The 27,791-nt window shown below is 44.5% G+C and overlaps 1 protein-coding gene across 2 annotated transcripts; it reads right to left on the bottom strand.

The window, feature by feature from the left end:
• Positions 1–965: 965 nt before the first annotated feature.
• Positions 966–26,318, bottom strand: YBX3 (Y-box binding protein 3). Of its 2 annotated transcripts, none has more exons than XM_049821873.1 (9): positions 25,922–26,318; positions 21,950–22,013; positions 20,308–20,341; positions 15,207–15,296; positions 14,402–14,524; positions 7,855–7,949; positions 2,680–2,851; positions 1,990–2,090; positions 966–1,562 (listed from the first exon to the last, which is right to left on the bottom strand). In XM_049821873.1, exons 1-8 carry the CDS (start codon positions 26,175–26,177, stop codon positions 2,025–2,027), a joined length of 900 nt encoding a protein of 299 aa, XP_049677830.1. In that variant the 5' UTR covers positions 26,178–26,318; the 3' UTR covers positions 966–1,562; positions 1,990–2,024. The 2 variants fall into 2 exon arrangements, with proteins under 2 accessions (XP_049677830.1, XP_049677831.1); XM_049821874.1 differs by lacking the exon at positions 25,922–26,318 and adding an exon at positions 25,312–25,548.
• Positions 26,319–27,791: the final 1,473 nt, after the last annotated feature.

Below are 27,791 nucleotides of genomic sequence, written 5' to 3'. Positions count from 1 at the left end.
TCCAGAAAAACGTCATGTAATTTTTTAATTATTAATAGTGCACAAGAAAAGGGAAACTAGATGAGACAAGGACAGAAAGTACCTGTCAAGAAATCTCTCTACTCCCATTTAGTCCTACACGTGTACAATTGCTCCAGACAAAAGGGTTTTACATGAAGTGTTACTCAGTAAAGGCTGGGTAAAGATTGCATAGCTAAGAACTGAAAGAGGTGTTTTAAGGAAACCAATACACTAAGGTGTGGATAACAGCAAATGCAAGACAGGAACGTGAGAAACGTTGGACTAGAGGATGAAGGATGCAAGATAGCTGAAGAAACACACCCATATTCAACAGCTGGAAGCAGACTGATAACACTTGCAAGACATCCAAGTTTTTGTGAGGAACATTAGAAAACACACACACATTAGTAACATAGCTAAGTACCTCGCTCATTAACACAAAACGGCACAGGTACAGAGATTTTACTGGTTTCAAATAAGGAAAAGTGGAGAGGCTAATAAAACATACTGCCATTGTTTGGAACAGAAGCTTGAGTAAAGTGGCAGTTACTAAGTCCACTTTGTCTTTTTGAGCAGAAGAGTCTCAAAGCTTGCGTACTACTGTTTACAGAACACAAAAGCGTAGCAAAACAGATGGGGAAAACAATATCCCAGTAACCCACTCCAAATCCCCCAAACTCCTGCCACAAGATGGTAACAGAAAAACCCAACCCTTAACACCATTTGAGCCAGAAGAGCAGAGAGGACAGTGTAGATTACAGCTCTGTTGTACAGTTTCTTTGAAGAAGTTCTTTTGGATTGAAGTAGATCCACCTAACCTAGCCATGTCCCTGCACATGTATCATCCAGCACAGTTTTAGGCAAGACACATCAACACATACTAAAGAGGCAGCTCTCATTTTCACATATCAATGCTGAAGCAGCTAGATTAAAATAGTATATTATTTTAAAAGTAAACATGAACAAATGTACTAAACCAGATTTTTTTTGGTAGTTGAAATCACTTTTATTTGCGAGGAACGTCACCCATGCTGCACAGTTTCAAATAGATCTTACCAAGGAAAGCGGAAGTTTCTCCTCCCCGTGTCCTGCAGTGAACAGGACTGGCACAGGAAAAAAAAAAAAAAAAAAAATTCACACCTGGGAGGTTTAGCACCAGCATCCAATAAAAAAAAAGCATTTGATTTCAATTTCAGTTCTTTGGTTGGTTTTTTTTCCCTTTTCAGTTTGATACCAAAAGAAAAATTGAAAAAATTCAATACTAGCGAAACAGTGAAATTCTAAAAAAAAAAAAAAAAAAAAAAAAACCAAAAAAAAACCAAAACCAAAACAAAAAACCCCACAGTTGCTGTTGAAACTGGGGAGGTTGCTCTTTCTGAATCTCGCTCTCTTTCTCTCTTCATGCATCTATCTTGCAGGCGTTCCCTGGATCTCAGCTGCTGGTTAATTTTTTTTTTCTTTTAAGTTCCGATGTTTCAAAATCTTTGCTTTCGTCATCACTGTTGACAATTTATTGCTTGTGTGTTTCTTTGGTGTTACTTTTGAGTTGTATTTTAGGACACCTGTGGAAAAGTAAAATTTAAAAAAATTGCAGTTTAAGTTTCATTTCCCTGTTGAAGTGAGACGTCAGGTGGAGAAGGAGTTATCATAATAACAGACAGGATAAGCATGACTGGCTTATCCTGTCTGTAAGCTGAGAGTACAGTATCTCCCTAAAGCAAAACATTACTAACTCATCAGCAGATGCTATTGCTATATAGACCAGATAGATCAGGATTATAAAGCAAAGTTTACTTTGGGTCAAACACAGACACAGAGGCAGAGGAGAGAAAGAAGAGCAGCAGAATGTTCTTGGTTTGCCTATACAGCACACTCAGAAGTTATCACAAATATCTAGCCATACATAAGGGAACATGGCTAGAGTCCAAGTCCTAGAAGGATACACAATGCTGCTTCAGCTGGAAAACAGGAACTATCTATATTCCTTACCTGAGGGATCGTAAAGGTGCCTGGGGAGCCGGACATTACTCAGCACCACTCTGCTCGGTCACTGGAGCAGGATTTTCAGCAGGTGTTTCAGTCACCTTTGTCTGAGACACAATAAACCTTTATTATAGGCAATAACTGACCTCTAGACCCTTCCTCTGTTCAGTAGTAGGGCCAGCATAACCCAGGTTTTAAAGTAATCCAGGAAGATGAATCTTCAGAAAATATTAACTGGAGGCAATACACTAAAGTTTAAGTATTACACAGCAGATTCTGTCAGGGGACCGCCTCAAGCAGACACAGGATGAGAAAGTCTTTCCTCAAAGGTAAAAATCTGTGTTTGCAAACAGTTCCCTGAAATAATCTGGCTCAAGCAGTCCAGGAAATGGACACAACTATTTCTCTCCACTTCAAAAATATTTGTTACAGTCTGACCCCGATTAAGAACTATCCAGAAGCAATCCCTATGCCACTGCTGGTTCCATTTAAGAGAAGCTGCTCATTCTCAAAGAAGGTCATAAGGAACTGGCAATGAAACCAGCTACCTTCAAGCACGAGCACTCTGGACTTAGCCATCAGACACCTCCAGCACACCAACAATACACTTGTCAAAACTCCCACAGGACAGAAGGTCTTGAGCATTCATCCCATCAAAACTCAGCCTCTGCCACGTTTTGCCAGGGGCGTGCTTACCTCTTTCCCATCCTGAGCCGGAGCATTGGGTGGACGAGGTCGACGCCGGTAGTTGTATGGGCGCCTATACCCACGGCGAAGTGGCTGCTGACTCATAGCATTGGCCTCATGATGGTTCTCTTTGTTTTCAGCCTCTCCAGCCACTGGGGCAGGGCGTGGACGTGGGGGCCCTCTGAAGAGGGGCAGAAATGGGTATTACATATGAGAGGAGCCCGAGAAGGTTAAACTACCATAGTTTTACTCCAGCAAAAACCTCTCTAACCAAATACCATCTTTAACAATTTTGAATGCTAGCAAATCATCCCTCTGGAATTTGGCTGGCATATAGTTGGAAGGGAAAGACAAGCAACCTGGGTGTCTCTTCACTGCTGGGCTACGTCAGCATATTCTACTGTCTATCCTACAATAAAGATGCAGTTAGCCCATTTGAGTTGCTGGCTAGGAGAATAAATAAGCTAGCAGAATCAGCCTGTGTGGCCACTACTAAGTTAGCCTTGGCATAGCTATACACCAGCCCAGTCCTATTCACAATTAATGGTGTGATCCCTGGGAATCTCAATTCCACCTGTAAACCATTCCTGGATCCTTGCTCTTTGCCTTATGTTGCCCCTCTCAACCACAAAAAGCAGCATAGTGTGTATCTCAGTCAGGCGAGTTGGACCTCGTTAACACTAAGCTATCAAGTCTGTGTTCCTGAAGTATGCAAGAACATTTCCTCCCATTTCCAGTATAAACAAGGTATGTTTATAAACTGTCAAAACACAGCTGAAAGTGATGACGAAGTCACTGCCTACTATCCAGTTCCCTTTAGCTGACTTGACTAATCCACAGCTATTTAGTCCCAAAAGCCAATGTAGCTTTTCCAAAGGAATTTAAAGCACTAGTGTCACTGGACTTGGTGCATGTAAGTAATACCTCCCTGTTAACTCAAATACAAACATTCTGCACTCATATATCATACTTCTTATAGGGAAAAAAAAAGTATCAGAACTGCATGAATTCCCGTTAGCCATGGACAAATTATCCAGCTTGTGATTTACCCACAACACATGCAAAAGCTCAGGTGCCTCATTGTACTTGATGTGGTGCTATTCCTGACTGCCCAATGCTGATGAAGACCTTCAGGAACAAAATCTATTCTGCTCAGATCCCTACAAGCAGCAGCAGCAGCCTACCTCATTTCCCACAATCCCACATAAGAGAGCCAACTTTAACAGAAATGTTCACAGATAGAAAAGCTCACAGTAGAGGTGGAAGGCTGGTGGTTCTAGACCCAGCATCCAGAAGGATGGATCCATTTTGCAGGGAACAGGTAGTCATTACAATTAAGGACAATCTTGTATTTCCTACGAAATTCAGCTTCTTGTTGCTCCCGTTATTTACCTCTTACTGTTGGTTTCTGAACAAACATGCATATGAAAAAGTGGGGATTACATGGAACTTGACCTCTGAAGCTAGTTGACAGGATGACAAAGACAAGATGAAGAGGAACAAGTGAGTGAATGGCAGACTAATACAAATCAGCTCCTTGAGAGTAGAATTATAGAATGGTTTGGGTTGGAAAGGACCTTTAAAGGTCATCCATTCCAACCCCCCTCCAATGAGCAGGGACATCTTCAACTAGACCAGATTGCTCAGAGCCCCATCCAGCCTGGCCTTGAATGTTTCCAGGGATGGGGCATCTGCCACCTCTCTGGGCAACCTGTTCCAGTGCTTCACCACCCTCGCTGTAAAACATTTCTTCCTTACATCTAGTCTGAATCTGCCCTCTTTTAGTTTAAAACCATTAACCCTTGTCCTATTGCTACAGGCCCTACTAAAAAGTTTGTCCCCACCTTTCTTATAAGCCCCCTTTAAGTACTGAAAGGCTGCTATCAGGCCCCCCTGGAGCCTTCTCTTCTCCAGGCTGAACAAACATGAAAATCTCAGCCTTTTCTCATAAGAGAGGGTGTTCCAGCCCTCTGATCACTTTTGTGGCCCTCCTCTGGATCCCCTCCAACAGGTCTGTGCTGAGAACCCTACAGCTGGATGCAGTGCTCCAGGGGTGTCTCAGCAGAGAGACTTTCAGTACTTAAAGGGGGCTTATAAGAAAGATGGGGACAAACTTTTTAGTAGGGCCTGTAGCAATAGGACAAGGGTTAATGGTTTTAAACTAAAAGAGGGCAGATTCAGACTAGATGTAAGGAAGAAATGTTTTACAGTGAGGATGGCGAAGCACTGGAACAGGTTGCCCTGTGCTCACAGGGGCAGAATCCCCTCCCTTGACCTGCTGGCCACATTTCTTTTGATGCAGCCCAGGATATGGTTGGCTTCCTGAGCTGCAAGCACACATTGCTGGCTCATGTCCAGCTTTTCATCCACCAGTACCCCCAAGTCCTTCTCTGCAGAGCTACTCTCAATCAATTCATCCCCCACCCTGCACTGGTACTGGTGATTGGCCTGACCCAGGTGCAGGACCTTGCACTTGGCCTTGTTGATCCTCATGAAGTTCACACAGGCCCACCTCCCAAGGTCCCTCTGGATGGCATCCCATCCCTCAGACACGTCAACAACACTGCTCAGCTTTGTGTCATCTGCAGACTTGCTGCGGGTACACTCGATCCCATTGTCTATGTCATTGATGAAGATATTAAACAGTACTGGTCCCAGTACAGAATTGTTAGGGACACCACTCATCACTGATCTCCACGTGGACATTGAGCCATTAACCACTAACCTCTGGATGTGACTATCCCACCAATTCCTTATCCACTGAACAGTCCACCCATCAAATCCGTATCGCTCCAATTTAGAGAAGGATATTGTAGGGGACCGTGTCACAACGCTTTATAAAGAACACCAGTGAAAGTAATCCAGTGTTTTATTTAACTTGTCACTCATTCTCCAAGATAAAACAAGTCACAAGAAGCCAAGAATCTGAATGAGCTTTTCCACTTAAAGGAATTAAGTGAAAAAAGTGAGGCAACATTTCAAAAGGTATGACAGTCAGAGGCTGACTATTTCACACTGATATTTTTAACTGCACCAAATTCCTTGGCTATGGAATTGTTTCCTCAGTGTAAAGGGTGGAAGCTGGAGTGGTCATGTCAGAACTATGGCTGGAAAAATGAAGAAAACAATCCTACACTGGCCAGTTTAAAGTATGACTAACACAGATGACTCAGCAACTTACTCTGCGTAGCCCCCTGGAAAGCATCAGTGTTCATGTGAACTCCAAGGGATCTTTAATAAGAACCTAAGAATAGCCTACTGAGTCTTCAAGTGTCTGTTTATCCCAATTCTATGGATCCCTAGGGAAAAATAAGGACAAGGAAACCTACTCCTGAAATAGCCTCCCAACCTCCAATTGGTTTACACACTGGGGATTTCCCAAGCCAGAGAGTTTGCCTGTTTAGAGATATCACAATGGTGTTCTCTTCTAGTTATTTGACCAGTCTGCCCCAAGCTCATGCAAGCTTTTAACATCACCAACATCCCATGTCAAAAAGCTCCAGCAATCTGCTGTACGCATAACAACCCCAGTCAGCAACCTGAACATGAGTCAGCAGTGCACCACTGCAGCAACAAAGGCAAAATGGATCCTGGGCTGCGTCCACAGAGGCATTAGTAACAGAGAGAGATGTGACCATCCCACTCTACTCGGCACTTACCAGGCCACATCTTAGTACCGTGTCCAGTGCTGGTCCCCACAATTCAAAAAGGAGCCAGACAGACTGGATACGGTCCAAAGGAGGGCCAAGATGATCAAAGGGTTGAAGACAACTGACCTATGAGGAAAGACTGAGGGAGTTAGGTCTTTGCTCCCTGAAGAAGAGAAGGAAGGAACTCATTACATTATTCCAGTACTTAAAGGGCAGCTACAAAGACGACAGAGGCTTTCTCTTCACAAGGAGCCACACTGAGAAGACAAGGGGCAACGGGTACAAGTTGCACCAGGACAGGTTTTGTCTTAATATAAGAAAGATTTACAGTGAGAACAATCATTTACTTGGAACAACCTCCCCAGGAATGTAGTCAAGTCCCCATCACTGAAGGTCTTCAAGATGTGATTGGACAGGGTGCTAGATGATCTCATCTAGGCTTCCCTTCCCACAAAAGGTTAGACCAGATGGTGTTGGTATTTTTTAGGTCCCTTCCAACCTGGGCTGTCCTATGGTTTTTATGAACCTCCCTTTGTTCTTCAGCACATCTCCCACTTCCTTCATTCAAAGGCTCCTCAGTGTATTCTTTTATCAGAAGAAAAAGCAAAAGCAATTTCATCCATCCTTTCCATGTTACTAATTATTCTGCAGACCTCTATAATCAATCTTCATTTGTCTCTTCTCCCAGCCTCAGAGTCCTCAGTCACTTCCACTCTTCACACATTTTTTTCCCCCTTCAACCATTTTGATGAGTTTTATCTTATTATTCTGGAAGCTCTCCAGTCTCTTTAGCACCCCCTTTCTCCAAAAGTTCTAGCAAGAGTAACTCTAATAATCCTATTTTGTTACCTTCTCCTTTAGGAGCCCTCAAGGAACCTAAAATTTAAGTCTTGACTGACAGCAATACCCTCCACTAGCACAAGATACTGCAAGGTAACTATAATGCTACCATATAATCTAATGGCCTGTAAGAGGACACAACTTCAGTTTTTACTGAACAGTAGGCTTTCCTCTGTACCTACAAGTAGCACCAGTGCATAAAACCAAGCCCGCATGACACATAGGACTGAGCTGGATGTGCACAAGCTACTAGTCCAGTGCTGAACTGCAAGCTACTGTCTGCAGACCACAAGAAGAGCTATAAAGCACACCCTGCCCTTGCAGATGGTGGGCCTGGCTGTCCCAGATCAAGTGGGATTTGGATTCATTACTTGTCCAGGAAAGCATTAGAGTTCAGCTGGGAAGACGTGGACCCTGCAACTCATGTCAGTATGCTGCTCAACTATGAAAAGTAACAGGATACAAAGAATTCTTCACACTTTCTTGACCTATTCCTGACTCTGACAAATTCTACAGTTGTTTCCTTCCTTACTCCTATGGCTCACCTTTCTCCTAGTAATTAAAATGCTTCTCACTGTCCCTACCATTTGCATACACATTAATGACAGGGAATACAGCTTCCTGCTCTTAATGAAGCCTGTATAGATCACAAAAGCATCCAAATGTAATGATGAGCAAAGGAAATAGTACAAACCTGCGATAACGGGGACGATACGTAGGATTCCTATTGACTTGTTGATGAAGTTGTCCTCCTTCTGTGACCCCATCCTTGATTTCTCCCTCACCACCCTACAATCAAAAGAAAAAAGAAGACAGAGTTAAAGTTATTTCATGGGCAGTATATTAACTATAAAGCCCAATGATCTGAACCTAAGTTCAAAAACAGTGTATCAGTACAGAAACACCAACCAGGTAAAAAGAAGCAGCAGATACCCCAAAAAAATTTAATTTGCGCAAAGATAAGAGTAGGACAGACCAAGAGCCAATAAGACTGCCCTTGTTCCTCACAGTAACAGACTAAGCAGCTACCTGATGATGCCTCCTCCCCGTCTGCCAAGAAAGGCAGAGAACCTGATAGTGCTCTCCGATGCATATGCAAATGCATTTCAAGACATGACACTGCATTGCAAGAGGTAAAGGTGTTAGAGAGGCAGCCATGGACCAGGACACTTCTGAATTTGGAAAGCTAACTGAAAGACATCACACTGAAACTTGCCAGAGACGACTTCTGGCTTCATTCTACACAGAGCCCCATTCCACAGAGAACTCCCACAAAAATATCAAAAAATTTAAAGACAGAAAAACTGTACTACATGTCAAATACTCTTCTACACAGTCAACATTTTCAGCCTTTCAGAGATGCAGTGTTTCTTTCGCCTTTAGTTGTTAACTGTTAAAGCTGTATTTCAGTTTGGGTTTTTGTCTAGTTTGTTGTTTGGGTTTTTTTGTTTTGTTTTTTAAATATCAGCCATCAGTAATGTCTATTTCATGAAGTTACATTATTAGCCATTCCCACTACACCATTCTTCCCTTTAAAAAGAGGGAATTTAACAAAAGATGGGCTTCTGTTTCCAGATGTTCTGGATCACCATCATGCTTTGCTCTATTTTAACTGGCAAATCTCAGGTAACTGCATGGGCAGTGAACTTTTCCTTAGCTAAGATAACATGATGATAAGCATTTAGAAAGGCTGGAGTGTTGTAGGTTATAACAAGAAATCTTGGGGAATTAAATGAACCTCAGTGACCAACCTGGACAATCTTCTCCTCTCACCGCAGTTAAAATACCCTCCAAATGCATTAATACATTTCAAGCACTCTTTGTAGCTCTCCACGCTTCCAAAAAGCACAGCGACATGGCCTAAAGGCAACTGGAATATTTCACATGCTGTACCTAGAAATAGCTGTACCAGCTATTCTTAACAATATGACAGGGTCAACTGCTGAGGTGAGTGGAGAGAAACCCGAAATCAGTTAAAAACCCACAATCATAGATAACATTATCCGTTATGTTCTCTCATGTATAAAACTGATCAGGATAACTAAATATCAAAAGGAACTCCCACTGACTTAAGTAGATGGTAATAGTAGGTAGCATCTGATAGCAGTTGAGAAGTACTTGAGACACTCAGAACCCAAAAGGAAAATTACACTTCTGAGTTTAACAGCATTATACTACTTATATCTACTTTGAAACACCAATCTGTCCTGTTCATACCATGATGCTTTGTCCTACATAACCATACAGTTTAATAGACCTGTGATGGGTGGTCAGAAGTGTCTCAAGACAGTAAGGCAAGAAATAGCATTGCCAGTATTGTGTGTGGCAAAAGCAATTCAGAGGTCTTGGGATTTGCCCTTTGTGAAGGAAGGGCCTAACGCTGCTCCTGCTTTCACTCTCTTCCTCACATGAGGACTGGCAAAGCACAGAAAGAAAAGAAAGCAGCAAGGTGTGAAAGGCAGAGAGGATGCAAAACAAACAATCCCTGAACATGTTCCAGCATAATCACTATTTCTCTTCCCTAGGATTTCTGAGCAAGCACACATGGAATCAGTGCTCAGTTCTAGGGCTGCAATGATGGAACCATGAAGGCCTAGCAGGTCTTGTCTGAGGAACAATGTGCCAGAAGGTAACAAAGCATCAGCCAACCTAATTGTAGGGTGGGGCACACAACAATATTTTTCATCAGCCAAAGCTCTCCTCTAGCATTTGACAATCAGCATCACATCCACAGCTCTTTAAAAGGCAGTATTAAATTTCTGCATGTTTTTAATGGCACAGCCCAAGTCCACTCCTCCCTACAGAGGCCTGCACTGGAATCTCAGATAAAAGACTCCATCTCCTGTAGTGACTGAAAGAACTACACCTTATGAAGCATTAATCAAGAGCAACACAAACATTTTCCTATTCATCTTGAACTGAATGTTGCTATGTCAGTATTTTAAATGGGTTTGGCTTAATCAGTTGAAAACAAGAGTAGCAAAGCAACTGAACTGCTTAGCCCAGAAGTCTTGATAATTTCCTACATCTTCTATAGTATCACAAAAATTCAATTAACACATTACGTTAGTATCACTGTTAGTTGACCTAGGTCTATTGGCCAGAAGTGAAGTATGGCTCCAGAATAAAGCAATTATACTGTCAAAAGTTACTGAAACAGATGCAATTTGACCAGAAAACAGAACCTGAGCTTTGAGGTCCTGTTTTACTATACTGATAGGAAGATTACATTCCTTTATTAGGAAAGCTTAAAAGCACCACACCATGTCTAGTACACGCACGATCCACAGGTATCTTCCAACTTAGTGTAATACCTTCTAACAAAACATTAGGTCATCTTAAAGGATGAATGAATGAATGAAGCTGGCCTGATGCACTCTAAACTTTACTCGAAAGAAGGCCAAAATAGCCAGGCAGGCTGTGATTCCCCATGAAGATCTCACACAGATTTCTCTAACCCTAGAAGCCACAAAATTTTATTGCTGTCCCTCAAAGAAAAGTTTTGTAAGCATTAACTGTAACTGCAATGAGGTTTTTACCCATCTGCTTCCGCCAGTTTCTTCTTTGTTTGTTCTTACACCTCTTCAGATCACTCTCTAGCTTTTGTATAATACTATTTATCTTTCCAGGTCTCCTCTCTACAACAAATAGTTTCAGCCTACAAAACAGCTCTCATACTATTTCACTTATTTTCCAACTCATTGGTATAGAGGCTTCTTGTATTAGTAATGCAAACAATATGTAGATGCAGACACCATTGGTTCTCAAGATTATTCTACAATTCATTGTTCTAACATTTTGACACCAGCTCCATGCCATATCTATGTTGTCACTGTTTAGTGAGGAACACAGCCTCTTTTCTGTAGTAGATACAATTAAGAAATTTCTGATATGAACAAGTACTTCTACTCTCTGCAGAACTCTCCACACAATCCAGACACAGTTCCACTAGAGCTGATTAAATATCTCTCATTCCTCAAGGTTCTCTGCACTCTCGAGTAATTCACACAATGTGTTCAAAAACAGACCCAGTAAGTTACATGCAGAGCACAGGCACATTTGAGTTAGCATGGCAGACAGAGGATAGGCATCTTTAGTTTGCCTAAACCCATGCCAGCAGGCAAGGATAAATCAACTCTTGCTGCGCTGCAAGGTTAGACTGGAGTTGCTAACAGACATCAGTTAAAAGTTCTTGACATCTAGAAGGCCACCATGTCAAAAGTCACCTCAACAAATTAAACTTTTTTTTTTTTTTCCCAGTAAATACGGGATTGATGATGTGGACAGCTGAGCTCTGGGAAAACCTTTCACCTCTGCAGCCTAGTAGATCTTTAAGCATAGCAGGCCTGGGTACACCTAAACCTTTTCCTTCAGGTGTGCAGTAACAGTTACCTGCAGCTGAGTAAATATCCTTTCAGCAAACACAGCCCAAGAGCACCATACCATCAGCAATTCAAACTTGTCTCAGAAATATCCTGCAGGACAGTTAGCCAAAAACACTTCCTCAAGTAGAGAGGCACAACCTTTAATGTACCTGTTAATGGGACCATCCAGAATAGTGTATACATATTGCTATGGCTCACAGACATTGCTACCTTTCTTCCCCCTTTACACACATGGGAATGGAAGGGGAAAGAGGAGGCCTTGTTAAAGGAAAAGCATATTAGAAAGAAACATCTTTCTAGACTTGTGGTTCAATGTGAAGAATGTGTTAATTGATGCAAGTGAAAAATCTCTAAAAGGAAATACCGATAGCTTCAGATGAGGATCCACGCTACTCTCAATTGATCTATCAAAGCAAGCACACAGGGGATGACAAGAGTATGTGGAGAACTTTGAGTGGCTTCACTGACCTACCCTAGGCCAACATCACGGATAAGTCCCTGCACAGCCCTTTGCAGTCCCTGCAAAGACTTCCTTGAAGTGGAGCTTTGACTTGCTCAGGCAACTAGTAAGTGAATGGATAAGAAGGCCCAACAGAACTGGCTGCACCTCAAACCAGCTCAGAGCACAAGAAGGGTCCACTGCAACATGCAGAAAGTTGAGCAGGCACAGCAGAACATCAACTTTGGCTGCATAAGGAACTCCTGACTGAGCTCAAACATGAAAAGGAATTATCACTTAAGCAATTGATTACACAGGATACGTTCAAGAGTGCTGAAGGAGCTGGCCAACATCACTGCCTGGCCAGTACCATCTTTGAAAGGTCACAGCAATCAGAGTTTACCTTGTTACCTGTTAGAGTGGCATGCTAAGGGAATGGTACTATAAAGTCTTCATCATCCCTGAATGAAACAGAATTTACTCTTAAAATTATGAGATGATACCAAATCCAGAGGAGCAGTCAATGCATTGATAGTAAGGCCTGACATTCAGAGGATACTCAATAAGCTAAAGAGAAGGACCAACAAACCTCATGAACAAAGGGAAACAAGGAAAGAATGAACACCCAGGTTAATGTCCTTTTGTAAACTATCATTTGCAAGTTTTGAAGGCTGTAATTCTTCTAGAGTCAATGGTCCCAGAGAAAGAGCAGTACATTTTAGGTTATGAAACGAGAGATGACTTCATGGAACATCAGGCACCAGTCACACAACAGCTAAGGTCTGGTATCAACACCAAATCAGTCTGGGGACTCAGACAGAAATAAGCCAAAGAAAAACAGTGTGATACCACAATTTGTTCCCCTTGTGTACATCTTTAAGTACCAGGATCCAAGTGTGTTAGTGTCACATGCAAGCCAGATTTTTAGCTGCATGAGCCTGCATTAGACATCCAAGAGAACATGTCCCAGCATGAGTACCGTGAGACTGAATGCTCCCCATGTACACGCTAGGTCTCACATTATCACTCTTCAGACAGAAACAAACAGCTGCTTTCCATACTCACCAGTACACAGGGTTGTCTAAGCCTTGATACATCTGCTCATTTAAGAACTGAAGCAACTCCAAGACAACACCAATACCACCAACTATAGCACTGACTCCCAATAAAGACAGTTGATGGAGATTTTAATCTCAGGAGAGCAAAAGGAAACAGAACCCATACTGGAACATAGCTAGCTCATGAGCTAACAGGTAAGACTAGAAATATCAAGGAGCTGAACAAAACCAAGCATCCTAGTTCTTTGCCACTTGGCATGAAAGCTGAAGCTTGCAGACTGTATCACTACAAAACCAAAGACATACTCAGCAATAAGCCATCAGTTATCAGCACCAAGTTCTAGCTGTCTCCAAGGGACTCTGAAAGAACACCTTTCATGTATTTAAGGCTCAGTGGTGTCTAGCAGGATTAAAGAAGAGACCTCATGATAGCTAGTATAAACAGCTAGGCTTTAAGGAAGGATTTGATAACACTTGTTCTGTTTGCCCCTGTACTGTCAACTCTGTAGAACAAGATGAGAAAAGAGTTACGTTGCTTGGGCAGCGGCTTCCATCAGGGCTCTCATATTGGATCATTCACACATTTCTGCAAGTGATGATCACAGATTCAACTATTAAAGAAAATATAATCAAGCCTAGAGTATGTTTCAGCTTGTTGGATTGTTCTAGGCACCAATTTAGCACAAGCACAACATGGACAGGCATAGTAACTGCTTGAACTACAGCCGAGTACCTCATGCTTACTTCTCCCTCTGCAAAAACTTGCAGGGAAGCTGCTTAGGAAAGCTTGCAGATGTTATGAACAGCTGTGCATAGCTAGTTTAACAAAAAAAAGCATTAACTTTACACTGAACTGCTGTAGGCAGTGGCCTACAAAGGGATGATACATGGAGGTTTCAACTAGTTGGTCAAACTACTACCATGCCATGCAAAAGTGATGAACTTCTAAACAAAGCCCATTTTCCAAATAACCCTTTCAATTTACAGTTATACTGCTTGGAGCAATATAAATACTTCCCCTGGCTTCAGGCAAAGGGCATGGTGAACCACTTGGGCGTCTCACTCCTTTGTGTTTACTCTTCATACAGATACCTTAACACCCAAAGAGATGCTTTTAATGCATTCTAGAAAGAAAGACATGCCAAAGGAGGGCCTACAAGACACCCAGTACAGAAAATATCAGTATCAGCATCAATGATGTGCTGGAGGAACCCAGATTATTACAGAAGAACACTCACACCTTAGTTAAGCATTGACAGTTTACTATATGCCAGTGCTGAAGCTGTAGTTCCCTCTCATGCGGGGACTGGAAGACTGCTGAGGAGGCAGGATGACCACCACTAAAGAAATTAAACTTACACTTCGAGGTGGTCCACGGCGTCGGCCAAAATAGCCACGTCGATAGCGGCGCCGGTCTGCAGCATAGCGGCTGCCTTCTACAGGGACTCCATCTGGACCAGTGACATTAGCTGCTTCTGCACCCTAAAAGGCCAAAAGAAAGTAAACCAGGGTGGTGTGAGGAAAGAACAACCAGCTACAGGGAGAAGATGAAACAGGAAAGAGGCTTTTTTGCATCATTTCCAAGCTGCAGATTCCTTCCTCCCACATAGTGCAAAAGCAGGTTTGTTATTCTCATGATCATAACTCCTGGTTATGGGGTTGAGTCAAGACCCTATCAGCCAGGCTGAGTTCAGAGGAAGAAGCAAGAAGTAACCGATTAATGGGGGGGGGGGGGGGGGGGGGGGGGGTGCGGATAAAAAAAATAAAAAGCTCAGAAAACTCAGAAAACGTTTGAGAAAGTACAAGTACAAGGAACTTGAAGGTTCTTACAGTTATTAAGCTACCAGACTCCAAGACAAATTCTTCAGGGCAACATATGCCTCAGTTAATGATCACTGGGCAGGCTGCAAGCTTCAAATGCTCTATCAAGTTACAGATTCTAGAAGGACTAGAATGTAGTTAGAGTTTCAAAACATAGCTAGAAATACTTCTTAATGAAGCCTTTAAACAGATCTTCCACAGAAAAGCTGTATGAATGCCACCACCCCAAGGATTAACACATTAGACAAAAACACCAGATACACAGCTAAGGTTGTGTGTTATTCCCCATTAGAGTGATGTTAACTCTGTTGGACCACACCCCTAAGTCTCCATAATCTCTCACCTTCTCTCCCTCGACCACATCAAATTCTACAGTCTCTCCATCACCAACACTGCGCAGATACTTCCGTGGGTTGTTTTTCTTTATCGCCGTCTTTAAAGAAAGAAGATACAGAAAAATGTATTTTATCTTACTCATTACCTTACACATTCATAGTCCTGTAGATGAGGAAAGGACAGTATTCTTCTGCTACAATCCCAACTCTACACACAAGATCAGTTGCCACACCAAGATATTTCAAATAAATAGATGTCTCTCTTACTCCACAGACCCTCTAATACTCAGTCCAGGTTTACTCCTTTCTCAGAACTTATGAGTTTACAAATCAGCTGTTGCCCCAGAATCCCCTCTGGCAAGCCCACTAAATATCCAGTTCATTACGTATTTCTGTATGAACAGAGTTCACACTGGTTGTTTGATCTCCTGCAAGTTGTACCAAGGCAGCTCCAGCAGCCAGCATGACCCATGCCTTCACAGCCATTAGGAGACCTGTAGACCATCTACAGAGAACTTAAGACCAGGAGCATTTTTGCAGAAAATGGCATCAACTATAAGGTATCATGGCAACTCATAGTACCTCAAGAAGAATTACTGTATCCCTGGTGTAACAAATAAGCATTTTACCTAAGCACTGTAAGGGAGACCCTCAAAAATTAGGCGAGTCCCTAAAGAACACAGGAACAGTACCAGACCAGACAATTGCAGTCTTAGTCATCTCTTAGACAGAAACACCAAAATCCTATTAACAACATGGCTTTGGATCAAAACCAGTAGAAAATCTCCTCAGACTCACAGCAACACTCAAACCTCCTGAAGCAGTTTTCAACCTGTCAACTACAGATACCTTTCACTCTGTGGAGTATTTCTAGGATTCCACAAAAGGCAGTCAGCAAGACAAGCCTACTATCTGTTCATTAGGTAAGGGTTCACAAACTGGAAGAGGCTGGGGGAGAAAAAACCCAAACACCACCAAAACACACACATTGCACAAGCCAATCTAGTAGCCAGCCTTTTACTGAAGTTCTCTTAGATTATTAAAGACCAATTCACTTGAAGTTTCCCGATAAGGGCATCTTTTGTAAGCATGGAGGCAGGTGCAGATCCAGTAGACAGAAGCACACAGGGAAATAGAAGGCACATATCTGGCTTAAGAAATGGGATGCAAGGCAGAAACAGAAGAGACAGTTTTCTTGAACTGCAGACAGATATGACAAACAAGCAGAACAAAGATCAGTTGAGTTGTTGCCTGTGCATGGCAACTATATTCTTTCAGTCAACAATAGCCAAAATATTTCCCGCTGAAGGAAAAGTTCTAATCAGTTTAAAGTGGAGCTTGACCAGTTTAGGAAAAGTATTCTCACTGTTGCTGAATACAGCCCCCTTTGTGTTTCAGGCAATAGGCCAGCATGTCCTTTTAGCCGTACATCTAGCCACACCTTCCCCTGTACCCTGCAGCATCCCAAACAGCTTAAGGAAGAGTGTACCTGTTATTGCTACCAAAGCAAAAACAACTCAAGAGGGTTGTTTTGGTTTTGTGGGGTTTTTTTGATACAGGAAGAGAATGAGCTGCTCAAGTGAATTCTTTTGGGAATTACTTTGGCAAGCAGAGACTCCCACCATCAGCTGAGACAGCTTTGTTCACTTTCTGCTGACCTGTTGGTGTAACTGCCCCATTTCTAAAATCAGCTGGAAGTGCTAGCTTTTCCATAAATGCTATATACTAATACTAAAATCACTATCTTCACTGCAGATTGTTTAAATCTTTTGCTACCACTTGTACTGAGACAACTGACTCAAACTCCCAAGACTTGTACTCTGCATATGATGGACATGTCAACAAGCTGTATTTCAAACTCCATCCCCTTTCTTGTAAGTGCAGAGGAAGAAAGGACTACCAGGTTTCTTTTCAGCAGAGGGTGTGCTTAAGATTAACAAATCTCCTCAAGCATCCTCCAAGAAGGGGAATGGAAGATAAATGCAACAGGATTCCACATGTTCTGTTCCAGCTTTATAGACAGAAACTTCAAAAATTCAGACTTGAAACTGAACAACCTGCCAACAGGAAATAGAGGCTGCCACACAGCAGGCTGAGGTTTGTTTTATAAAGGCAACCAGGAACAATTTCAAGTAAGTCCTTCAAGTAAGTAAGAATCCAGAGCAGAAACTATACAGCTTTACTACTTACTACTTCAGCTGCAGGTAAACATTGATGAAATAAGCCTCTAACAAGCCTAGGCTCCAAGCTTGATGAAAAGACTTTTACTCTGTATATCCAGAGGGGAGAGAGCACTACTCTCCCTATTACTGTTCACCAGCATCCCGCAGGCTCTAGCTTCTTTGATTCAAAAGACAGATGTTCTGTGTTAACACAGATAGCACTCAACAATTAAGACAAAGCCTTTCCTTTCCCAAGGGGACACTGATGAACAGAGAACTATAAGAGTCTTCACAGATAGTTCAGCATTTTTTGGTAAGAGTTCTTTCCATATCCTCACAAGCACCACATCATGTGCTCATCCAGCATTGTCACAACAATAGCCAAAGTCTGTTACACCAGTTACTAGTGCACACACACCAGGCTGTGCAAGGTGAACACAATCCAGTGAAGTAAAGAAAAAGAAAGACCTGGGCAGCAGAAGAGATGCTGCTTGTTTGTTCAAACTATGCCTAATTAAGCTGGACTTCTCTGGCTACTGACACTTTTAAGTGGTGTCAAATTGCAAGACCCTCATCCCCCCCCCCCCCCCCCCCCCCCCCAGACACACTCGACCCCACAAGGCAGATCAATCCCTATTGCTCGAACCACCTCTAACCAACACAGTGGCCCAGACAGCACCTTGCATCAACCAACAGGACAAGGATGCAAGCAAGACGAAGCAGGTGAAGAACTGCCCTTCCCCAAAACACTGCTTGGGCCCCCTGCAATACAAAGGGTTAATTCAAAGCAAGCCATGCATGCCCTAAAGAGAAAAGCATTTTAATCTGTACTAGGTTTATAAATAGCATCCAATAGCCAGACACCCAGCGTTAACCCCCATTCCAATCATGAGATCGGCCTGTTCCCTCCCCACTGCGGATGTGTGCGGGGGAGGCAGGGAGGAGGCTGTATCTATTCAACTAGGTCAGCCTTATTCTGAAGGGATTAGGCATGTAATCCAGCCCCTCCCGGGACCAGCGCAGGGAGGAGGGGCAGAACCAGCACTAACTGTGGAGAGGGAGCTGGAGCTTGCAGCAGGATGTTTGCTTACGCCATGGATTTGCCTCCCTCGCCAGGCGGCCCCATCAGGAGCTCTGGCCAGAAAGCCCCAGGCTCTAGTAACAAGCACGTTCATGTACAGGAACAGCTCGAGATGGAAGAGCTGAGGAACATCTGATTGCAGCCAACCCAGGCCAGAGCTGGAAGCATCTACTCTGCCATGCACAGCCCACCAAGAGGGTTAACTGGATGCAGGCTTGCACATGATGCAGTATTTCTGAAACAGCATGCCAGTTTTGCTCAGTGCTCACTCCAAGAGGATTTCGGCCACAGGAGATGGGAAATAAATTCTCACACACACACACACACACACGAGTTTCCATTTAGCTGAATAATCTTCTCCACAGGTGTAGGAGACGAAACAGCACAGATAATACTACCTTGCTATTGACCTTCACTGTTTGGGTCTCTGCAGGCAGCCTTCCCAAGCAGAGTAGCACTGATCCATGTTACCTCTGTCATCAGCACAACCACCATTTTCCAGGATATCTTCTCAGAGGTCTCAAGGAGACCTCATTTGCCTTCAAGGTAGTTTTACAGTGCTGCCTAACCAGAACATGTTTCTGTTACTAGAATTCTTCTCACCCTCCTCTGGACATACTCCCATCAGGCTGCAGATGCAGCACCTGTATTGGCATTCACACAGCCCACAGTCATTAAGGAAGGAGAGTGACCACTAGAAATCAGTACTTGCATTGAGGGCTCTTGCTCACAAATCCACCAACTGAACCAGGAACGTGTACTGCATGTACCTCCCAACATTATATTCACTCATTACAGGCACTAGACTTACTCCCTCCCAGCTTCATCCATTTTCAGATAATGGGTCTACACTCCTCGACCCAGAGAAACAGTTATCACAGGCTATTTAGTCATGAAGCCACAGGAACTCTCAATGTTGACCAGCACATTTAATACAACTACATATGCACATATCCTCATCCTCTGTGACAAACTCCGAGTTCAAGTTTCCTGGTTACATTTGGTGGAAATACTGCCACTTACACCACAGAGAAAGCTCATGCTTTTAAGGATCACAGGGGGTTGCAGATATTTCATATGGGACAAGCTCCAGGGGCAGTACTTCATTTTCTGGTGGAGTAAAAGTCTCAGATGATGCAAAAGCAGATCTAAGCCAACTAATCAGTTTGCATCAGCATGGAGACAGCATCCTCTGTCTTCCCAGTAGTTGCCTGCCACCTGAGAGTCAAGGTATAAAGTTAGAACAGCCTACTGACAGTTCAAGGAAAGTTAACCAATGACAAGCTGCTGGGCAACCTCTCTCTGCTTGGGCATACTTGGCACACAGCCTTCCTCCTCTTTTTCCTAAGAGCAGCTGCCTCATGCAGCAACAGCTGATGGCAACCCAGGCTGGTCAAGAGCCAGACTAGATCACTTTCTCTCCAATACCAGGGAGGGCAGTCAGAACAGACCTGCAAACGAAGAGGGTAGGAAGAAACAGCAGACACAAGGAGCATGGGGAAAAGAGGGGCGGAGGGCAGGACTGACAACAAGTAGCAAGGTATTTACAGAACAGGAGTCATCTCCCCAGGGAGGGACAACCAAACAAAAGAAAAAAACATGCCAAAAAACCTTTAGTGTTCAAATCAGAGCAGGCAAAAGAAAGCATAAGGGGCTGTAATACCTACTCCTTCAGTTATAACTCCAGAGAGAAGGAAAACACACCCTAATATTCCTCCCTGAAAATTTCAACATACACGTCCATTCAAGGTATTCGCTGTAAATATCCTAAGGAGAAGCCAGGACAAGGTTGGGTGGCTGTTTCAGAAAGTTGCATTAGAAACGTATCACAGTGCACATCTCTAAGTACAATTACTGCTGTCTTACCTGATGAACAAACACATCTTCTTTGGTATCATTTCTGCGAAAAGAAAGTGAGAAGTCATAGAGTTTAGACTAAGAGACTTAAATAGAAATCCCTGACTTCACCAGTAAAACCCTCCTTCCCCCAGCCTGTAGTACATCCCCTGGATTCCATACATTCTGTGTAAGTCTATGCTACCAAGACCCTGCTCTGAATTTCCAGGGTCATATGCTTGACAGCAGAAAGGACTTCCCACCCTTCAGAAGGGTGAGGGGACAGGGGGAGGTTCTCTGTAATATTCTGGCAAACATTCAATATTTTGTTTTGACATGAGGCAGAGTTAATGACTGGACTGCCTGCCTTTCACTATTCTACCCCCCCCAAAAAGACTTCCACAGGGGCTGCAACCTGAGCTGTTGTCCCAGAGGTCAAGCAAGACTATCAACAGGACTGGCCACAGCTGTTAACAGAGCTCTCCTTTCAGTGAAACTCAAAGCAACCATGCACAAGAGGTGTTAGGAGAGTCCATTGGAGGGGAACCCAGACATGAACATGAGGTTGTCTGGATGAGGCCAGCCAGTTCAGGCTTCTGCATGCAAAACATAAAGACAGGTCTAAGACCTTGATTCTGTGTTCCCATACAACAGAAAGAGCCTAGACCTTGACGTCTGTTCACTCAATTCCTTCTCTGCAGAGGGCACAGGTGGGTCAAAGAGTTTGTGGAGATAACACATAATCCAAAACTTGTTGCACTAGACCAAAGTAATAGTAGACTTCGGTTTAGGAAGAAAGCTAGCAAGTTATTACACCACAGCCAGCTGAAGGCTCTCACATCAACTGCTATGAAAGACTTTAAGAGTACTTCCTAATTCAAGCTTTTCTTCTAAGCTTACACAACACTGGATAGTAGTCTCCAGAGACTGGGATTAATGCTGTACTACAACTGGCTTCAGAACCGTGAAAGGTTTTTCATAAAGCACACAAAACATTTAAGCTCCTCAACCCCACACATATTCCAGCCTTAAAAGCCAGAGTTTCCTCCAGTAACTTGGAAGCATGGGTCCTGTGTACCTACGGTTGGAGTGTGATCAATATCACTTACAGCTATGTGGATGAACAATGCCATTCAGAAGTTTGGTTATGTTCAGAGGAGAATAAAAAAAATGATACAAAGAGAATTCCTGTAAAGCCAGGCCCAGAATATCTTCAGTTAGATGATATCAGACAATCTCAGTGTGTATTTAGAATAATTATTTTGACCAATCACTTAACACTTGAATTTTCATCCAAGAGTATTTCCCCTCATCTTCCAACCTTACTTGCACCTTAAAAAAAGCCAGGCAGTCATGAAAGAACATAGAGCTCTTTAAAGGTGTAGTAAAAGTAAACATAAGAAACAAGTAACAGACCAAATCTGTAATGAGTTTGACCCTTTCTGTTTTCTCCCCATACACACAACCTTTTTTTTGGGGGGGGAGGGGGGGGAAGCGTCCCCTGAGATGATATCAGAGTTAGTTAGTTGAACACCTGGCCAAATCTGGCTGTTGACTGCATGAACTTGTAGTCAGGTCCTCAGGTCTCCGTTGCAATTACTAACACATGGCATAGTATCTGTACCATGAGTCTTAGTACAGTATAAATAAGACTATCACAATTTAAACATACCTGTTGATAAAGCCATATCCATTTCTGACATTGAACCACTTGACTGTGCCAAGAACTTTGGTGGCTAGAAAGAAAAACAAGTTACTCTAAAACAGAAGGAAGTACAAGAATGTTACAAAAATACTTTTATACCTGCACATGAACCAGACCTATTCTGTTCCCTTAACACTCAAAAGTGTTCCTTCATCTCCCACTTCAATTTATACTAACACAGTAGCAGGAAGCAGTGCTTTAACACGCTGTTCTTCAGCCAAGAGTTTACCACACAGCATATAGAATGAAGCCCAGCTCTAGTTGCAGAATTGGCCATCCATCCATCTCTTATTTCTTATCGCAGAAACGGGCAGCGAAGCTGAAAAATCCCACTGCCATTCATCAATTCTCTTTAGCTTAGTAGCTAGACTTGCAACATAGCTGAAGAAAGCTGTTTAAAAGTCCTCTCTTTCACTCAGTTACGCCTCCTTTCTTCCTTGGAAACCAGAACTGGCCAAAGCAGCAGTATCAAGCACCATGCAACTCTCAAGTGGAGAGGCAGCACATCCTTATTTTGGATAAGCTCTTTCTCGCTTTGTCAACATCACTCTAATCATACAAGACCCCACAAGATGTTTTTGTTTTGTTGTTGTTGTTTTTTGTTTGTTTTTTAATACTCCAAGTTCTAGGGACCTTCTGTGATTTACCAGTTACAAACTAACCAACTTTATGTTCCAAGGCCTCTAGGATCAAAACAAGCTCCTGTCTCAACACCAAAATAGCACCTTACTTAGAAGCCATACTGCATCGTCTTATAGGATCTGGCGAAACCTGTTCCTCCAACATATAGGAACATGTGGGAGGAACTCAACGGCGATGGAGGTAGTTCAACCCCTCCTTCCCTCTCAGCAACTGGGTGGAGACTACAAACTTGTACTTTTCAAACCTGTAGGAAAGGGAGAATTTGGGGCTCTAGACTTTAATGGCTGTTACTTATTACATAGCATGACCACAACTATCTAAGCAATCTACATAGTACTTATTTGAAAAGGGTCTAGTCACCTACAGATGACTGCTTGTTAAAAAGCTTACATATGTTTGGGGGTCTGGGAAGAGCCCGAGAGGCAATTAAAAGGAAAATAATCTAGATACAATCTCCAGTTCAGAAGTCCAAGCCGGTCTGCTAGAGGTATGAAGAGCACACTGCAAGTCCTTACCTTCATCTGCTCTGCACCTGCATTCTTCCCTACACATCCACCAGGAGATGACAAAGCTAGACAGACCTTTGGTCTCATGCAGTCTTGCCATTCCTTATATACCCCTCTGACAGGTAAAAGGAGCAACCTCTTTCTCCTCCCCTGAATACAGAGCTAAAGTAGGAATGTTTGTTGATAGCAGTCCACTGTAGCACTGTTGCTGTTACTGAAAGTACTAACAGGCCATTTCTCACTGCACTTTTAGAAGCAAAGGTTTTGGTCTCCTTTAATACACTTCTTTCGCAGAAAATGTTCAAAGTTAGAAGAAGCAAAACCATGTTAGGACTGAGACAGTTCCTAGAGAAAAGGGCTCTACTTAATACAGCATCCATTCCCAAGACTTCTTGTTTACAGAGATAAAAATCCTTAGTTCCACTGCCTAGTACTGATTCAGTAACATTCTTAAGCATCAACATTTATAGTTATGCTTTTAGGTTTAGTTTCATGGGGACATCACTAGGTACAGGCTCTTATTGCTACCATAAAGGCACTCACTATAAGCAAGAGCTCGCTGCACTAAGACCAGTCAACAGGAGAGGAAGGGAGGGGGGAACAAGAAGCACAGAAACAGGTGCCAAAGGCACATGCAGGTTTTAGTCTGCTTTAAGAAACAAGGCTAATACCACTGATTCCCCTACCATCATCCATTCCCTCCCCCACAAAATAGCTATCGAATCTGTTGGCCTATTTCAATCAGATTAGGAAGAGGGTGAGAAGCCTAGGAAGCCTGACAAAAACCCTCAGAGGAGTCAGAAAGCTGGTGGAAGGAGAGGTACTCGAAACCCATTCTACATGGCCAGCTAGCTGCTGCAAAGTGGACATCCACACACACAGCCTCACAGCAACATTGCTCCTTTCACACAAGCTGCCAGAGACCAGAGGTGAGTCTCCAATATATTCCCTAACACAGTGTACTGGGGAAATACCATCCCCTACCCACACTAGTCTTACAGTCTCCCCAAAGCACTACCACGGGGTGGGAAAGAACCTCAGATACAATAGCACGACACTGAACATCTGAACATGCATGTGGCTGTGGTACAGCCTTTGTTAAGCCTGAGCAGTCATAGCAGGGAGATGAGGAAAGGAGGAGGACAAGCCCAGAGAAAACCATAACCAGTTTTACTGACGAGTCAGAAGAGGTAGTTGATATGATGACACCTATCCCACCAGCAAGTGAAAGCCCACATATTTCTACAAGATGCTGTACCCTGACACCATCAAAGGAAACAATCATCAGCCACTCCTACCCGTGACAAAATAGCTTTTCCATTAGTTTTAACAAGGAAAGCCAAAGCTTCCTGTGACCAAGAGAGAAGAGAAAGTTGACTAACCTTTATCCTTATTCCTAGAAGTCAGACATTTGGATGCCCTGGGCAAGCATCAGACCTTGCTTCTAATGGGATCTTTGTAAAAGGAGACTTAAGTGAACATAATTACAAGACCATTAACAGGGATATGTGAGGCAGACTTGAACATAAGTCCATTTTCAATTAGCATTATCAGTGATCATTTTCCTTACAACTCCTGCAAAAAAGCTTGCCTAGCAATAAGGCCAGCATGCAAAACTATCACCACGGTGGTTTTCTTTATCTTGCTGGACCAGGAAAGGCACTTGTGCCTTCACTTTTTTTCTTTCCCCTTCTCCAAGCAACTGGAATTGATAAAACATGATTAAAACCTTACCAAGAATGAAACAAGCCACGTTAAGGCAAGAAGCAGCCAGACATACCAACAGATATGGATGTGCCTTGACCGATCACTGACAAATCAGAGAACAGAACAGGGGGAGGAATCATACAACCTGGACCTCCAATTTTTGTTTTGCTAGAATCTTTCCTACCTCAGCTCCAGAGAAATCCTTTACCTGGCTCCTCTATCTGCTGCAGTAAGACTCAGTCCTTCCCTTCAGAAGAGAAGATACTGTCTTTCCTTAGCAAAGGTTCAGGACTCCGCACTAGTAGCCAGCCTCAAGTCTGCCTTGACTAACCTCTTCAAGTTACGCAGTTATAAACAGAAGATCCCTATTTCCACTGCAGACTGAAGTCTCGTCCTTTCCAACAGGTTGATCCTGTTTAATCACAATGGGAAAAAAAAACCAAACCCCAACAACCAAACACGCTAGCTACGCACTGGGCTCGAGCACAGAGATGGCAACTTGGCATTTTGCTTGCCTCTTTACTGATAAAGTAGAAAGAAACAAAAACCCCATCGCGAAACTTGGAGGCAGTATTAACGCAGTAATCTTTATAGAGAAAAAAGTTCTGCAGACACCTTAAGATCAAAGTGGGGCACGCAGGGTTTTCCAAGGGAAGATACCCGTCCAGGGCACGGCGGCAGGTGCCGGGAAGCCCCTCAACATGGCTGCACTTCACTCACTACCCCCGACCGGTCCCGGAGAAGCGCCCGGGGCCGCGGAACGCGGCCCCGGGCGCTTCTCCGGGACCGGTCGGGGGAAGGGAACGCCGCTCCACACAGGTGCTCCCGCCCAAATCCCGAGTTGGCGTCCCGGCCAGGCGCCGCTCCGCTCCCCCCCGGCCGGGGGAGGGTGAAGAGAAAGAAGGAGGAGGCACAGCCGCCTTCCCGGAGCGCAGCCTGACTCACAGCCACGGGCGGGGGGGGGGGAAGAGAACCGGGCTGGGCCCCGGCCATGTGCTGCTGCCCCCCCCTACACACACCCCCTCCTCCTCCTCCTCCTCCCACAGGTGCCCCGGGAAGTTGGGAGCGGGGGTCCGCTACTCACCCAGCACTTTCTTCTCCGTCTCGGCCCCGCCGGTTGTTGTTGTTGTTGTTGTGGTGGCGGCGGCGGCGGCGGCGGCGGGAGCCGCCTCAGCAGCAACCGCGCCCGGTGCGGCGGCGCTGACAGGGCTCTTGGGCTTGGCGTCCGGGGCGGCGGGCGGCGGCGCGGGGGCTCCGGCGGTGGTGGTGGTGGTCGTCGCCGGGCTGGTGGTGGTCGTCGTGGTGGTGGTGGTGGTGGTGGTCTCCGCCGCCTCGCTCATGGTGCCTGGCGGGCGGTGGGGTGAGTGACGGGCGGGCGCTGGGGCGGCGGGTGTCCTCTGGGGCCCGCGCTGGGTCTTACTGCCCCCCAAAATGGCCCCGCCGAAGTTTTAACACAGTCAGCGGGGGCCGGCGCCGGCACTCGCGCCGCCTCATTAGCATTTAAAGGAGCCGCGTCGACGCGGAGCGGAGCGGGGGAGCGGCTCCCCCGCGTGGGGCGGCGCGGTTGCCGTGACATGTCATGACACGGGCGGGCGAACGCGCTCCGGCCCTTCGTGCCTGCGCCTCTGCGCAGGATACAGACGTGGCCGCGCGTGGGGCGCGCGGGTGCCCGCGGGGGCGGCGTGGGGCCGAGCGCGGCGCGTCCACGCCCATCCGTGTCCGTGGGTACGGGCGGGCGTCCCCCCCACCCACCGGCGCCTACCCGCGGGTACCTATAGATGATGTATACGGAGGGACGGAGCGCGCAGAGGCCGAGCCGTTCCTCGGTCCCCACGGGTGTGCGTGTCCCTCTCCCACGTCGGCGCTTTTGCCCCGGTTTCGCACTCCGAAGCCCGCCCTGCCGCCGCCCTCGCACCTCCCTCGCCCGCCTTCCCGCCTCTCCTGCTTTTTCCCTGCCCTTCGCCCGGGTCGCGTCCGGCCTCTCCGGCGTAGCGTGCACCCCAGCACCCCAGCCTTGTTAGCCAAAGAGCATCGGATCCGGATTCGGTTTTGCTTTGTACCCCCTCCCCATCTCCACTCCGATGATTCCTTGCTAGTTCTCACAACAAAAATGAAGGTCTTCGGAGCGCATCCAGCCCTCGCTGAATGTCCCTCAGGTAGCAACGCCAGCGTCGGCTCCGAAGCGGGCTCAGACGAAGCGTTCGCTGGGCTTAGGGTATGGTTTGGGCTGCACGAGGTCTCGCCTACGGGAACTCCCCAGGAACCTTGAACCTGGGTTTGACCCGTGTCAGAGCCAAAAGAAGAAGATGCTACAATGCGCCTGTGACGCAGACCCTCCCACAGCTGCAAAGCGGCTAAGGCTTAGCTAGCCTAGAGACTGATAATGAACCAGGGAGCTCCTCTGAAATTCAAAATGCTTTCAGAGCATTCAGAGGTATTTCCACCCACACAGGCGTCGCTGCTCCCAATTCAATTACTTAGACCATTTTCTAAATCCTGGATGGAAGTTATTATTACAGTTCTCCTCGTTGCGTCCCGCTGTACACGTAAGAAATGAAAAAAAAATTTTGTGCCACAGTTTGCGATCCTCCACTCTATGTTAATTTCATTATTCTAAGATTATGTCACCTTGTGTCCTTTTACGTTTTCAGGGTATGTGAAAATTTCTAAGAGGATGCTCATTTGAATGAATTTTTAGAGGAAGGCTTACTATGCTAAGTCCAATACGTTATTAAAATTCAGACACTGACACGCACTTGAGACATCAAATTTATTGTCAGTGAAGTTGTTAATTAATTTTTCTTCTTTAAGTTAATTTCAGAGTTTTATTGAAAAGCCCATTCAACAAAAAACTACAGTTTACAAGCTGTCGAAACGTACTGTGCTTTATTCCATTCCTTTGTAGAAAATTGGCAATGTTTCCCTCTTTTTTAAAAAATTATTTTAATAATAAG

This window comes from Accipiter gentilis, chromosome 18, assembly GCF_929443795.1.
Source record: "Accipiter gentilis chromosome 18, bAccGen1.1, whole genome shotgun sequence".
NCBI lineage: Eukaryota > Metazoa > Chordata > Aves > Accipitriformes > Accipitridae > Astur > Astur gentilis.
Note: the sequence above shows the minus strand (reverse complement) of the source record. Positions and strands in the feature narration are given on the sequence as shown.

Coding starts and splice junctions, on each gene's coding strand:
- YBX3 (XM_049821873.1), bottom strand. CDS start 26,177: ATGAGCGAGGCGGCGGAGACCACCACCACCACCACCACCACGACGACC. Junction 14,525..15,206: donor ATGTGGTCGAGGGAGAGAAG/GTGAGAGATTAT, acceptor TTGGCCTTTTAG/GGTGCAGAAGCAGCTAATGT. Junction 2,091..2,679: donor CGGCTCAGGATGGGAAAGAG/GTAAGCACGCCC, acceptor ATTGTGTCTCAG/ACAAAGGTGACTGAAACACC.